Source organism: Eptatretus burgeri, chromosome 11 (assembly GCF_056783735.1).
Source record: "Eptatretus burgeri isolate ZD-2024b chromosome 11, Ebu_testis_v1, whole genome shotgun sequence".
Classification (NCBI taxonomy): domain Eukaryota; kingdom Metazoa; phylum Chordata; class Myxini; order Myxiniformes; family Myxinidae; genus Eptatretus; species Eptatretus burgeri.
Genome location: NC_140971.1, coordinates 21,961,950 through 21,977,778, shown reverse-complemented (window position 1 = coordinate 21,977,778; position 15,829 = coordinate 21,961,950). Strand labels below are relative to the sequence as shown.

Here is a 15,829-nt window from a genome sequence, read left to right as displayed (position 1 = left end):
ATGTAACTTCTTTGAATTTCTCAGTAATTTCTGTAGAGGTGGCCATGTCTTGGCTATGAATGACTGAAACATGTGACCTCACATCCAGGATGAGACAGCTCAGACAAGCATGCTCCAGCCAAGCACGAGCCAGGCTTGACTCTCAACGAGTGATGGTCATTTCTACTTCAGCCACCGAAAGTATTCAGCTCGGTTGTTTGTTTCTCTGTCAATGAGCAGGAAATCTCAAAAAGTTATGGGCAGATTCGAACAAAATTTGGTGGACTAGTTGGATGTGTGACAAGGTCGAATTGGTTCGATTTTGGTGAAGATACAGATCTGGATATTAGTATTCATGGTGCATTTCCGCTGATGACAAGACAGGGTCATTCTTGGTTTTAGAAAACGGACTTTCGTTCCACTTGAAGTTCTGAGAAACAAACATTGATACAGGCACATGGGCCACCATGCAAATTTTCCTTAACTTTCTTAATCCTTTGAACCCTCGTGGCCGTTTTACCAGCCACTATTCAAACCTCCATATACCTGAGCACCTGGATTTTTCTCCATGGAAACCAGTGTGGAGGAGCCGAAAGTCCAAGGAACTCAGGGTTCAAAGGGTTACTATGATATGACCAATATGATTAGGGGTATACTGCTGAAAAATCTTCCTACGTTTTGCCACAAGAGTAACAAAGTCCACGGAATACACCAGTTTATATCTATCTAGAAATCAAAATAGAATTCTAAGAACTATTTGATGAAAGATTGATCAAATTTTATATGCAAACATTCCGATTAATTTAACTTAAGATCGTTCCGCTGGGCACTGGGCAGACTTACCTTCTGATTATAGAACTCTCCCCTCAACACCTCAGGTGCCATCCAGAATGGTGATCCTACTACAGTTAACATCTGTGTGTCATCAGGATCCCTAGAGAAAGAGAAAGAGAAAGAGAAAAAAAAGGATTAATTTTTTTGTACCTGGAAGAATGTTGGGAATAACACTTCCTGCATTCCCTTGTGAATCCTAATTCTTCCACATTCCCACCATGATGTTTACCATCCAGGTTTTGAAGCTCAAATTACAAATACTCCCAAGGCATTCTTTCCCCTTTTCCCATTTACTCAATCACCCATATTCAGACAGAACAAAGGCAGAAACACACCACATTGTATAAAATCATATCTTCACCAAGGTGATGGGTATCAACTCAAGCACATTTTACTAATTATCTTTATTTAAAGCGCTATCTTTTTTATTTTCTCATCTATTTTTGGACTCTTACCATCATGGGAATACAGAACAAACATCATTCTCAAAATTTGTCAATAAAAAAAGAAAGGGGGAAAGTGGAGCATCAAGAAATAAATTGAGGAAAAAGAAACAAACAAAAAAACAGACGCCTACGGTGGGAAAGTTACATGTTCTGCCTTCAAAATCAGGATGAAAGATTACGACAATATTCAAAGAACATTAAAAAAAAAAGTATTAACAAGCACCAGATGGGATGCCGGGGCTTTGGTTCAACGAGGTGACGTGTACTCGGTTTCAATGCTTATGAAGAATTTTTATGGCTCGATTTGTCAATTTTTTTTTTCGCTGGTCAAGGAAATTTGATCAGCATTGCTTTTTCAGAGCCTTCAGCATTTCATACCCTTCCACTAGTTGCCCTCAGGGTCTTCAGAATCAACAGTAAAGTCCATGCCAGTGCCAAATGTAGACCAGACCAAGTAGGGAAGGCAGATCATCCTCCCCTTCAGGTCATCAGTGAGCCAGTTGGGTTTCTATTGACAATCTGTTAGCAACATGGTAATTCGGCGAAAACAAAGTAGCTCGGTTTTCAGAAGCTAAGAATCAACATCTTTCATGAAATTGCTGCTTTCAGCCAAATCTCAATGCATGACCTCTGGGATGCCAGCGCAATGTCCTTAGAACTATGCTCTCACCATGTGCACAGTTGAGTAGTGTTTAAGAAATAGCCAAGGTCATTAGCTGTCAAGTTGGTTTCTTCGATGCTTACCTTTTCACAAAGACCTTGTTCTTCCCAAACCTCACCATAGCCCGAGTGGATGGGCGTATGTTACACAAATTCCCAACTGATCACAACCTGCGAGTCATGGACTTTGAACCCAGCAGGAGTGCCTCCTGTGAAAATGGCAGGCTTGGTGATTTATTTAATGGAGATCTGCTACTGGAAAGACAATGGCATGCATCATTACGAAGTTTATTATATATTTTGTATGCAGCCTATGGCTGCTGGTTGCATCATTGCTAGGAGTGCGGCTGTGCTGCTGATGCAGTGACCGCTGTTTCCAGGAAGATGGTACACATTTTGCCGACCTCGGAAGGATGACAGGCTGAGTCAACCCACCTGGAGTTATCGTGTCGGTGAAGGATTGCGATTCATGGACAGAGTTGTAAAGTTTTCTTGTTAGAGTTTTGTTCCGAGGGCTCTTTTCAGGATTGTCACCGAGTCCGAGCTTCCCACTGTAATTTACTTGTGGTAATATTCCCAGGGATGGTTTGTAGGATCATTGAAAGGTTCTTCTTTATCATTCCTATTACTCCAATTATCACTGGTACAATTTTGGCGCTCTTCAGCTTCCAAGATCTTTTGACTTCATTCTTGAGATCTTAATGTTTGGTAATTTTCTTGATTTCCACATTATTTAGGCCAAAATCGCTGGGTACTGAGACCTCAATTCGCAATGCCTTTTCCTTTTTGTATGCGAGTATGATGTCCGGTTGCACTGCTTTGTATGATATGTTTATGCTCAATGGGATCATCAGGTTATATGTGAGTGTTGCGAACTCGTTTTCGATGATCGCTTTTGGTTCATGTTTCCACGAGTGGAGGTAAAAAGGCACAAAAAACAGATCCCCTTAAGTACAAACCAATCAGGATATTTCCAATCAGCAACGTCATGGAATCCATTATTGCAGTTGACATAAAATCCTTCCTTTTCTCCAACAGCCTAATCTCAAACCATCAATTCGGATTCAGACCTGGCCACTCTACCTTGCACATGTTGCTTCTACTCTGCCAACAATGGATGGAGGTACTCAATATCAGACAGGAGTTCAGGGCCGTCTCTCTGGACACATCTCGAGCTTTTGATACAGTCTGGCATCCTGCCTTGCTCTCCAAACTGTCTGCCTATGGAATCCAAGGTTTACTCCACACATGGCTTACTGACTTCCTCCACTCTCGTAGCCAACGGGTGGCTCTCAATGGAACCCTCTCACCACCACACTCTGTCAAGGCTGGAGTACCCCACAGCAGTGTTCTAGGCCCAATCTTATTCCTAATCTTCATCAATGATCTCTCCCAATCCCTGGAAAATCCTCATCTCTTTTCTGATGACTCCACTCTCTGCCATGACATCTCTCATCCTTCTGACACAGGCAGCAGCCCCTTTCCTCTCCTCAAACCTTGACAAAAATCGCAAATTGGTCAAACACTTAGAATATGTCTTTCAATCTTGAGAAATATATATATATATATATATATATATATATATATACTTTCCTCCAAATGGACCATATCACAAATCCTCCCATCTACTTTCTCCCTCCACCCTGCAGTTAGTGTTTCTCCTTTGACCATTTGTTATGTTGTGTCCTGATTTGCTCTGTATTTTAACTTTTCCAGAAGTCTACACCATGTTAAAAATAAATAAATAAATACAATCCCACCTTTTCCCAATGAAACAATGCCATAAAATGAGCAGCATTTTTCAGGAACATATTTGCCCATGAATGTTGGGGTCTTACAGCACTCCAATTTTAATAGAATAGTGATTTTAAAAGAGATATATATATATATATATATATATATATATATATATATATATATATATATATATATATATATATATATATATATATATATATATATACATACATACATGCATCCATGTGCATCCCTCCAGCCCCTCATTCCTCCCCACACCCATTGTTTCTCAAACTCTGATGCTATATCTTGGTTTTCAAGTCTGCTGTTGATGTCCTCCCCCCCTCAACTGCTCCTTTTGTCCTGTTGTATCCTCATCCATTCAATGTACTAACTCTTTCATAAGCCGAGGCCCGAGACTATGTATACAAAAAATAAAGCAAAAATAAATAATATAAGTGGTGCCAGGCACAACAAACCCCGCCCGTTTAAGGCATAAAGTTATTTTGGGGATCAAATTTAAATTTGATACATCCTTAACCTGAATGTTGATTATAAGGAATAGAATAAGGAATATTTTAGTCTTAGTTTGAAGTCAATGAAACCATTTTTGACGAAGTTATGACCGTAAAATGATTTTGACCTTTCAAGGCCACATAAGGTCAAAGGTCATGGTGTCAAATGAAAGCTAATAAAGGACTTCATATATGTCTTCCATGGTAAACACGCATATTCCTAACCTTTTTTGATTTATAATGGAAAATTTGTAATTTTGACCGATGACCATGACCCCCAAAACGTTGGACCCTACCGATCTTCACAAATATGCATTTTTCACGATAGGAATGGGTATGATTATAAGTGACAAATAGAATAAGGTTCACTATAAGCTTAGTTTGAAGTAAATCAGATCATTTTTGACGAAGTTATGAGCGAAAAACGATTTTGATCTTTTCGTGACCTTGACCTTTGATACAATTGGACCCAAAAGTTAATGGGGTCATCCAAGGTTCATTGCCCACCTGTAGATTAAATATGATAGTGTTTGCTAAAGCCGTTTTGCTGTAAAGTTGCTAACAGACAGACAGACAAACAGACAAACAAACCGGATGATTACAATATCCCGCTCCCTCCCTCCAGGGGGTGGGATAATAAAATAAAATCAGCCTTGTCCTGTAATAAGATGACATTGAGTCACAGTTTACGAAATGGAGGCCCTATTGATCACCATCAAACACAGCATCAATCGGCATTTTCTTCTCCCCGACCCTTTCACATGCCACGTCCTCTCATGTAATGTGGCGATCTATTGCATGGTTTTTAGAAGAATTATGGTGATTTGTGTTCTGCAGTGACTCGTATAAAAAAGCATATACAAAAAAAATTCCGGGTTTTATGGCCATTTTACCCAGTGTCTATTGCATCACCCTCCCCAACACATTACATTAATTATAATTTGTGTCCGTCGTATGTGTCCATTACAACATCGTTAAAAACGAATTTCCTGTTTTAGTCCTGGGGCTGATTCTCAGAAGGGGCCGAGAATGAAAGTTTACTGCACCCCCCTGCCAACATAGGTTTTATGTGTTTTTCTTGTTTATTGATCTATAAGGTGATTATTTTAAAACATTACCCCTTCTAAAAAGTGTCCATTTGAAGTTTTTGGGGGCATTTTTGATACCAGGTATACCGCTTTACCGCTAAAATAGGTTTTTGTGCTCGGGATGGGTGGGCATATTACATTGCAGTTAGGTTTGCTCAGAGTGCACATAGACACATTAAATACAAATCCAAGTATTTGATTTTGTTTTAGGAGATATTTTCGCTAGAAATTGTGCGAAAATAATGTAAAGATTGTGTGAAAATGATGAAAAAAAGTGTGAAAATTGTAAAAAATTGTGCGAAAATTATCAAAATTTTGTTAAAATTATGACAAAATACGATGTTTTGTCACTAACATCATAAACTATTATAGAAATTCGCATTCTAGTATATTTCTTGATGTTGACTGTTGCAAATAGTGTCTGGTGCTTATTCAGTGTGAATTGCATTCGGTACAGAGTATCACGGCATGTATTGAGAACTGGATAAACCCTTTCCAATCTGACGAGCAGCTGTGCCATTTGGCTTCTGGACACGTGGCAACCAAAGATGTAAAGCGAGACCTTTTGGATGCTCGTCAAAGAGGCGTAGGATCACTGAGGACATTTGCAGCAGACAGATTCGGGAAATATGGAACCAAAGACTTCTACGCTACTCTACCACAACTGCCGCTGAAGACGTTCGCATCCATGAAGAAGAAGAAGAGACTGGGCATGACACATCGCACGCCAGCATCCTGAAGTCAACAAGAGACATGTTTGGCCGTCTCCTTGTGATTGGTCAAAGCCGTGAACTATCTATGGAGAAGCTTCTGAGTTACCCACTTGGACCGCTCCCACTCTCAATCGCCACGCCAGATGGAAGTCCAGTGAAGACAGTCAAGGCTAAATTGCTCAGAGCACTAGAAGACAATGTGCAACCGCTGACAAGTATCCCCCCGGATGCTACCTGGGTGCTTGACGCAATGGCCATCATCCATTCAGCAAAAACGGCACCAAATATGACATACTCACAACTGGCCACTTCACTCTTCAACACCATCACATCTGGTTATCCAGCTGGTGCGCGCAAAGACTGGGTAGTTGACACATACCCTGATATATCCATTAAGATCGCGGAGCGCAACCTGAGAAGCGATGCTGGTATGGAGAGCCTCGAAACCAAGATCCGCACAGGAACACAGAAGATTGACCAGCAGCTGAACAAGTCTCTGATGAGTGGATTCTTCAAATGTGCCCTGACAGAATTCCTCCTGAATGAGTGGTCCAAGCCAGAGTATGCTGAGCAGCTGGGCCAACAAGCACTGTTCGTGACAGTTGGAGAGAGGTGCTTCAGGTTGAAGGCCAATGACAAACTAACAGAAGTCCTGAAGGCAGAAGTGGCTGAACTGAGATGCACATACGAAGAGGCAGACACCAGGCTTTTGCTTCACGCAGCCCATGCAGCTGATCACGGTGCTCCTGCTGTGATCATCAAGTCCCCAGACAGTGATGTTGCAGTCATTGCCCTTTCAGTCTGCCATCGTATTAGCTCGCAGCTCATCTTTCGCACTGGCACACAACAGCGGACCCGCTACCTTGATCTTACAGCTATGGCACATACCCTGGGATGCGATATCTGCTCTGCTCTCCCAGGTTACCATGCCTTCAGTGGCTGTGACTCGACCAGTGCCTTCACTGGGCGCGGAAAGCTGTCCGGACTCAAACTTCTAAAGATCGAAAATGAATTTAGAGCCACTATGAACAGCATTGGGCAGTCCTTCAGTCTGTCAGTAGCAGAACTCGCCAGAGGAGAAAAGGCCATCTGTGCCCTGTATGGGAAGAAGCAGCACAGTAGAGTCAACGAACTGAGGCATGAGATGTTTGGCGCGCATACCACAGACCCATGCAGACTTCCGCCCTGTCAAAATGCAGCAGAGTTCCACCTACGTCGTGGCAATTACCAGGCTGCCATTTGGAGAAGATGTCTCGAGAACTGCCCACATGTACCCACTCCACATGGTCTTGGCTGGGATGTAGCCGGGAACGAGATCACCATCAAATGATTAGATGTTTCTCCTGCCCCGACGTCTGTCATGGAATGTGTTAGCTGCCGGTGTCTGCGTTGTGCTGACCGGAGGTGCTCCTGTAGACAGAATCAACTAAGTTGCACCAGAGCATGCAGATGCAAGCCTGACCAGTGCGGGAATTCCAAAGAAACTATCGTTGATCCACTGGAATCCGACGATGAGACAGATGACGAATAGGACATTGAACAATTCATATGAATCCAGTTTTTCTTGTCAGGTAAGTAAGATTTTGCTTCGTCTATAGGTCTTTTAACCTTATTTTACACGGGGTCTGAAATGACATGGGAACGTGCTAGAAACCTGAAACTTGGCCAGTTGCTACTGCCACATGCTTATTTTATAAAAATGAACTCATTTTAATTTTTGCCTCAACAATGAGCTAATTCTGACGTCAAGAATAATTAATTTTGGTGAAATTCCATGTTTTTAGTGGATAAGTTTTAGAGTAAGAACCCCCCCCCCCCTTAGACAAATTGCTCCCAAATTTGGTACATGTTTTTAGAAATGACATAGGATAAACGTCACCAAGTTTCAAAGTCATACCTCTAACCGTCACGACGGTATAGGCAGAAAACAAATATGCCCCCCCCCATGTAAAATAGGGTTAATATGTGTATTATTCAGTAATAAACATGTTTTTCAGGGTTTTGATAAATGTCCATGCAGGTTTAGTAAAGTTACAATGCCTCAGCACAATAGAAAATGCTTCCTGAAGCCAACAATATTGTCCTATACGAATGTTACAATACTCAATACTGCAAAAAATGTCAGGTTTTGCCAAAACGTATCACTCTATGAAATGGCTTGCAATGGGTCATTTGGACACTTTTTGAAAGGGGTAATGTTTTGAAATCAGATGTCTATAGACAATATAACATGAAAAAAAACCATCAAACCTATGATGGCAGGGGAGGTGCAGCAAAACTCAAAATTTTGGAATCAGCCCCAGGACTATTTGGAATGATTTTAAATTTCGTTTCACTGACAGTCAAGTCAGACAGAGTAAAAAGAATTCTCTCATTTCTTTTTGTGCATGTGCAATCGGGATGAATTTATAACCAAAATACGGTAACATGGCAAACTTGTCTTCAGATTTGTGCTCAAAATGTAAGAATCAATTTAAGGAAGTTGTTCCTCAATCATAAACTGATTATAAGACAGATAGATGGACGGAAATGAACCAATTGCTGAACCCAACTTTTCGCTTCACGTATGTGAGGTAACAACAGTCAAGCATATGATAAACGAGTTTTAAATCTGGATTCTCCACAAAATGAGCGAGGGATTCCACAAAATACGATCGATTAGCGAATGGAACAACGGACTGAGATTGCAAATGAAAAAGGAAGAACTAGAACGGCACTCGGTAGAGCACATACCTCCACCAGGCTGAACAGTTTATGTTTTTGTATCCCACCGACAGGCTAGATTTCCATCAGACCTTAACTAAAATCTAAACAGCTTGTTCTCGTCCCCTTCCCCACTCATGCACCAATTTTTTTGTCAAAATCCATCCTTAAGTTTTTGAAATATCATGTTATATATCATTTTTGGCCCCATCTCTCAATGGTGAAGATTCACTTCAATTCTAGGATCGAGGATCCAGATCTAGGATCCAAAATTTTTTCTGGGATCCAGATCCTCACAAAAAATCTAATCAATTTGTCCTTGTCACACACCCAACCTGTCCACAAAATTTCATCGAGATCCGTCCACAACTTTTTGAGATATCCTGCACACAAACAAGCAAACAACCAAACAGAAAGGGGTGAAAACATAACCTTCACCTTCGCTGGCAGAGGAAACAAACCCACAAACACCGGTCCGTGAATTAAAGTAAGGATTGTCCTATTGAAGATGAGATGTATATTCCACTCACAGTTTTAAACAAATTTTCCTTTAAGAGCTGAACAACTAGTTCTGCGAGACTCAAATGCAGAGGGGGAGATGGTGAGAGGAGGGAAGGAAAAAGAAGGGGGTGGGGGAGGGGAGAAGGGAAGAAATGAATTTAATAATATATTAACACGTAAACACAAGGAACAGGACAGCACTTCTAACATTTAAAAAAAATAATCGTTTCAGAATAATTAAACTCATCCAAAAAAACAGCACAAGGACATCAGATAATTGAAAAATAATCCAAAGCAATAAAATATAATCCATGTGATGAAATTGGTCTTCATTGGTTACATGATGTCAGACAGGGGGCGGCACTCATGCAATGGATTGAAAATATATGCAAATATCAAATTGAGTCATTCAACTTGCAGTCACTCACAACCCCATCTGTTGATAATGTCGGACTCTTGCCCAATGCAAAAACTAGAGTGAAGGCAAATCGCCACACCTCCTACCAAAAGCAAAGTTATAAGCTGGCAAACAGTTCCATCAGGAATGATCCAATATCAAGTATTGAGTTAACTTTTTCCCCGTTTTGACTGCTGTGACTAAGTCACCACCCCCTGGGCATAAACTGGGGGTCAAATTAAAAAAAAAATCGTTCCATATTTCATGTCTCCCAATGTTGATTGCAGATACAAATTTTCATTAGATAACATTTTAAAATGTGCCCGTAGTTGCATTTTTTTTGGTACCGTATTTGACCTCGCCCCAAGGGGTGGAACAAAAAATGATACAGCTCTCCCATATTCTTGCCATGTGATGATCACAACTACCAAGTATGGTGAATTTCTGCACAACCATTTAGGACACAACGTGAAGGTTGGACAGGCAGACAGACAGAGCCAATCACAATTTCCCCTTTTTTTTTTTTTTTTTTTTTTCAAAAAGCATGGGCATAATGAAAAATTACCAACATATTAAAACATACATACCAGATAAATAAGCATGTTTTTAATCTCTGCTTTTCAACCTCTGCTGCAGGTCTGACACAAGTACACCATTTCCAACTTCACTTTATCACTCATTACTCCTACAGCTCTCCACTAATCAATCAAATACTTTTCAAATGCACCCCATCTTTCCACCTTCCACATTTACTCCATCCAAAAGTTATTCAACATCCTCATACCATTCATTTCCACCCACCCCCACTCCCTCCCCCAGTTTCTTACGGAATGCGGCCAGCAAGCCCAAAGTCTCCAATGACTGCAGTTAGCCCATGGCTATCTTCCCGCACAAGGCAATTCTAAGAGGTCAAAAGGAAAGAAGAAGGGGATTAGGGAAGTGGGTTAATAGTGGAGCAAATAAAGGATGAGGTGAAAGAACAACAATGAAGATGCATCTCAGAAATGCATTAAATAGATGTACTGTATGGTTCTTACTCAGATCACAAGTGTCTCCTCAGTTGTGCCAAGACATCAGGTGTACCCAATGCAAATGCACCATTCACTATATGCAGCAGGCATTTCTGTTGTAAATACTGCTTTGAGAGTAGTGGAAAGAATTTGACCAAAACTCTCAAGAAAGTGTGTGTTCAGCAATAATAATCAATTGTGAGAAAGTGAGTGTGTGCAAGATAATGAAAGAGAAAGAAAGAGAAAGAAAATGAAAGAGACTTGGTGATGTAATGGTGAGAGTGTCCACACCGAGTCTGGAAGGTCGGTGGTTCAAACCCTGGCTGAGTCATACAAAGAAAGACTGTAAAAATAGTACATGCTGCTTCCTTGTTTGATGTTGAGCATTTAAGAAAACAGAAAAGGATAAGAGTATGGACAATCCCCATAAGTTGGCATCCATGGGGTGGAGAAAATTCCTCCTTAGGAAATGCCTGGCAAAGTGCAGTGAGCAAGGCGGCGCAATTGATGCGTCATCCTTGGTCAGCAGAATGCCCCAGGAATTGACAGCACTTCCTCCAAGCTCAGTGATTGCGTTTGTCCCATCTAACAGTCCATTGTTGTGCCTCATGTATTCCTCAATATGTTGATGTGTGTGTCACCATTTTTCTCAGATGCCCATATGGATCTTTTTAAAACTTTCAGAGGTTCATCAGTGAGTGCCACAGAGTGTTTTATTGGGGGGTGGAAAAAAAAACAACAAAAATTTTTTTAAAACGTTGAAAAAAAAAGAAAAGAATGGATGTGTTTTTTAAAATCACGATCGTGCCGAAGCCTTTTTATTAACTATGTGAAAGGTAATATTAAATGATCCCCAACCGCATTCCTTAGTGGGTGTAGGGAAGTGTTTACGCCCCCATAATTTTTTTTATTGATTTCTTCAAAGTGCCGACATGATTAAAACAGCATTGGGCAACGCCAGGTACACCTGCGAGCACGGTACTACACACACACATACAAATATATATATATATATATATATATATATATATATATATATATATATATATATATATATATATATATACACATAATCTTTGTTTAATCTGACGAAAATTGAAAATTTTCATCGTATGTTGGTCTGTCTCATTTATTATGGCTCGGCATTTACTGTGAGTGTGATAACTCGCAAACGCTTTCAGCTATCTTTATCAAACTTTACCACAGGATTCCAAAGGACAAAAGCGAGGCCGTCTGTTTTTTTTTTTGACTATACATGCCAAAGGTAAAGGTGACAATGACGTATTTTTGCATAAAACATACACGAACAAAAAGTGTTTGCGCAACGTGACGTCAAATTTGACAAAAATTAGTTGGAAAACATCACCTTCAAATTGTGAGCAGATTTCATCATCCGATCGTTATTAAAACGCAAGATTTCTGTCGAGGTTGGGGGACAGATGACGCATTTCCAAAATGGCAGCAATCCATTGACGTATAACGTCGCTTCCACGACAATGAAGTCGCCCATGTTAAAGTATTGGGGGTTTTTTGTGAGGGAGAAAAAAAAGACAATAACTCGTAAATGCTTGAAGATACTGGCATCAAATTGCAACCATGTTCAAAAGTTAAGGTGACAGTGATGTCATTTGCATGATTTTCATCAGACCTGTCAGGCTACCACCAGATGCCTTCTTGTTTGTTTGAGTTCAATGCATTTCCAAACTGCTTGACGGAATGAGTTTAAAGCTGGTCGTTGTACTCGGGCTGTGCACTGGAAGGTTTTTTTTTTTTTTTTAGTGTTTTAGGGGGTAGGAAAATTAATACTCCTGGAGTTTCAGAGTCGGGAGAGGACCCCAATTACAACAATGAAAATATTTATAGTGTAGAACCACTCCATATGGGAGGGCTATCATAAGTCAAACTAAAATACCACAATTCAGGAAGAAATTAACCTATCTGTAATTCTGAGGGAATTATCCTGTCCGGAAAGGATGGGTTCTTCACTATCTCTTTCAATAGTCAAGTCCGGGATATATTTTTTTGATTTTGAAGGATAGTACCCTTTACATCGCGTTGGTTCTGCCGAAGCTTGACATGGGTTATACTGGGTGGTTTGGCATTGCCTTCCCAGCATCGTTTGTCCATGCTCCATTCTGTTTAAATGCTGAGCATCAAGCAAGGAAGCAGCACGTACCATTTTAAAGTTTTCGGTACGACTCGGCCGGGGTTCAAACGACCGACCTCCCAGACTCAGAGCGGACACTCCAACCATTACACCACTGAGTCTGGTTGAAGTACAGTGCAGTAGATATAATTAGTCTGAAAAAACACATTTTATACACACCTCATTTTACTTTTTCAATGCAACACAAAAAAAAAAAACAACACACAGACACAACTTGCATTGCGATGGACTCATTCTTATGAACACCAAAAAAAGAACTCAAGAACAAAGAAGAAAAAGAAAAGAAGCAAAGAAGAAGGATAAAAAGAAGAAACACTCAGGATCTGGATGGGAATTAATGCTTTATTTATTTTAAAGATTAAAAAATACCAATTTAAGGCTCGTAGCAAAGTTTGTACATTTCGATCACATGCAGCACAGAGACAATAGAGATGACTGTACTATTACATGTATTATCAGGATATTAGTACACAAAGTACAAATACATGCAAGAGAGGCAAGCACACGCGACACACACACACACACACACACACACACACACACACACACACACACACACACACACACACACACACACACACACACACACACACACACACACGAACTTCCTTGTGTATTGAGGCCACTATTTTGGATAACTCAGAACGATGAGACAATGACCGAGGGTAACAGTGACAAAGGCCTACCTTTGAAGTGAGGTCTCTGTGGAAGACTCCGCGGGAGTGCAGGTACTTAAGACCACAAGCCAGATCTAGAGCGAGTTTGACGCGCCAGCTCCAGGGCAACCTGGCATTGCTCGCCAGCAGTTGCTCCAGGTTTCCTCCATTGATATACTGTGCAATGAAGGAATTAAATCATAAGGAACTTTGTACTTCATTCAATGTTCAACAAATCTATTACCAACATTTGCAAATTCCACATCCTCTACAATCACCTGCCATCCTAAGGTCATAACAATGGAGCACGACCTTCCCACCTTCCCAATTTGTCATTCGGTTTTGAGTCAGAATTCAGACTTGCAGTTTCTTTGAGTTTTCTTTGGTCATTTTTTTTATTACAAATCATTTGCATTTGGGTTGTTTATTTGGTGTTCCTAACCTTCAGCTGTGCCGCTGATGCAATGCACCCCTGCTGGAATTTGTAATGTGTTCAGGGTGCCAGTGATATCTCACCAACTCTTTGAGAAGGATACCTTGGGGTCTACAACTTCCACCAACTAATGCCGGCAGATGGGACGCCCGTTTAACGTCCATCTGATGGACGTGGTGTTTCTACTCGAACATTTCTCATAATGCTGGGAGCTCAGATTCAAGTCCCATTTACTATGCTGATTCGGCTTTCGACTCACATGCCTGCATTTCATGCGTACTCACGTCTCCAAATGCCTTCGTACTGAATAAGTTCTTCCATGAACCTCCACACCAGTTGGGCCATAATAAAACCAAATTTTTGGGGCCAAATTATTCTGATAATAGAATGAAGAACAATTCTGGCTAGCGAAGGCTAAAATTAATTGACATCAGCGGACATGTAGAACAATTGAAGAAATCAACAGGGTCACAATCGAGGTATGCTAACTGCCATAGGAAGCAAGGCAAATGCTTTGTTGGAGAAAAAAAAAACTATTTTGTTCTGCAGAAGCGTTAACACCTGAAATGCCACCTTAATTTCTCTTCCCACAATGATTAGCATTCTTTATCAACATTATGATGGTTCTATCCATTATTCTGAGAAATGAACTGCATTAAGCATCCAAATAATACAAAGCTGGTATCTGCCATTAAGTGTTTACTTCAAAGCATATAATCAGTTCTTTCGGAATTGCATGTTAATCCTGTTATATATATATATATATATATATATATATATATATATATATATATATATATATATATATATATATATATATATATATATATGTTGCAGGGAGTGGACAAAAAAAAATGTAAACACCTGGGTAAATGAACACCAAAAGCAACAGCTTCCACACAGGTGTGGCCCATGTGTTGATTAAGCAAAGAACATCCCAGCATGATTAAGGGTCATAGATAAAAATGTGCTGCACAGGCCTGGTTGCCTATAATAATGGCTCGCAAGACTGCAATAGGAGATCCCCGCCCCCCACCCCCCCAATGCCCCCATCCACAGACCATGTGTGGTCGCCCAGTGGTTTGTTGAGCATGACAATGATGTTTATCCATATGCCATGGCTGTCTGTCACCAGAACTGAACCAAAGCATTTATGGGATATTCTGGAACGACGCCTGCGAAAGCCTTTTCCACCTCCATCAAACAGCATTAATACCCCAGCGAGGGACAGCAAGGTGACCAAGGATTAGCCTTTGTCCTCATTATGGCTATTTCTAAAGCAATTGCGTATTATCTCGGTCACCGAAGGCGGAAGGAGGTTATGCTTTCACCTCATGTGTCTGTTTGTGTACAGGATTTCTCAAAAAGTTGTGGATGGATTCAGATGAAATTTGGTGGGCAGGTTGGGTGTGTATGGATCTGGATCCAGCTACTAGAATTTTAAAAGTGATTTGTTTAACCATTGAGAGATAGGGCCAAAAAGGATATATAGCACATCTCAAAAATGTATTTGGCCGAATATGCACTGATGGATCAGGCATTGCGTGGCAGAGGTATGCGCTCCACTGAGTGCCCTTCTCAATTTATATGAATCACATTTGCTTTAGAAAGGTATGTTGTTTCTCTTTGTGAGTTTCAAAGCAAAATAAATTCAATAACACCTGATTTCTGAACCATTTGCCATATGAACACGTTTTCCAAATTACCGAGCCAATTTCTTTTTTTTTTTTTCCACCTGACACACGACGAATTGGCAGATGTTTATGCACACCTCCTTGAAACATCTAATTGACCAATGTTTTTCTTTATTTGTTTCTTGAAATTTACCCAAAATAAGGGTGAAAGTTACTCAAGGCTTTTGGGTTGCATATAGTACAGTACAGTACAGTACAGGAATTAGCATTCACAATGACTCCAATCGGCCGATTACTGAAAAATGGCTGATATCTATCTGCCTGTGCCGATGACACACACACACACACACACACAC

At 40.5% G+C, this 15,829-nt stretch overlaps 1 protein-coding gene across 2 annotated transcripts in view; it reads right to left on the bottom strand.

The window, feature by feature from the left end:
• LOC147016646 (dual specificity testis-specific protein kinase 2-like) overlaps positions 1–15,829 on the bottom strand; it is a 169,665-nt gene that overhangs the window by 51,364 nt on the left and 102,472 nt on the right. For both annotated transcript variants that reach the window (XM_085845514.1, XM_085845515.1), the window contains exons 4-6: positions 13,437–13,583; positions 10,401–10,474; positions 823–913 (exon numbers count right to left, since the gene is read on the bottom strand). In XM_085845514.1, coding sequence (XP_085701640.1) covers positions 823–913; positions 10,401–10,474; positions 13,437–13,583 — 312 coding nt within the window. The remainder of the gene's footprint in view (positions 1–822; positions 914–10,400; positions 10,475–13,436; positions 13,584–15,829) is intronic.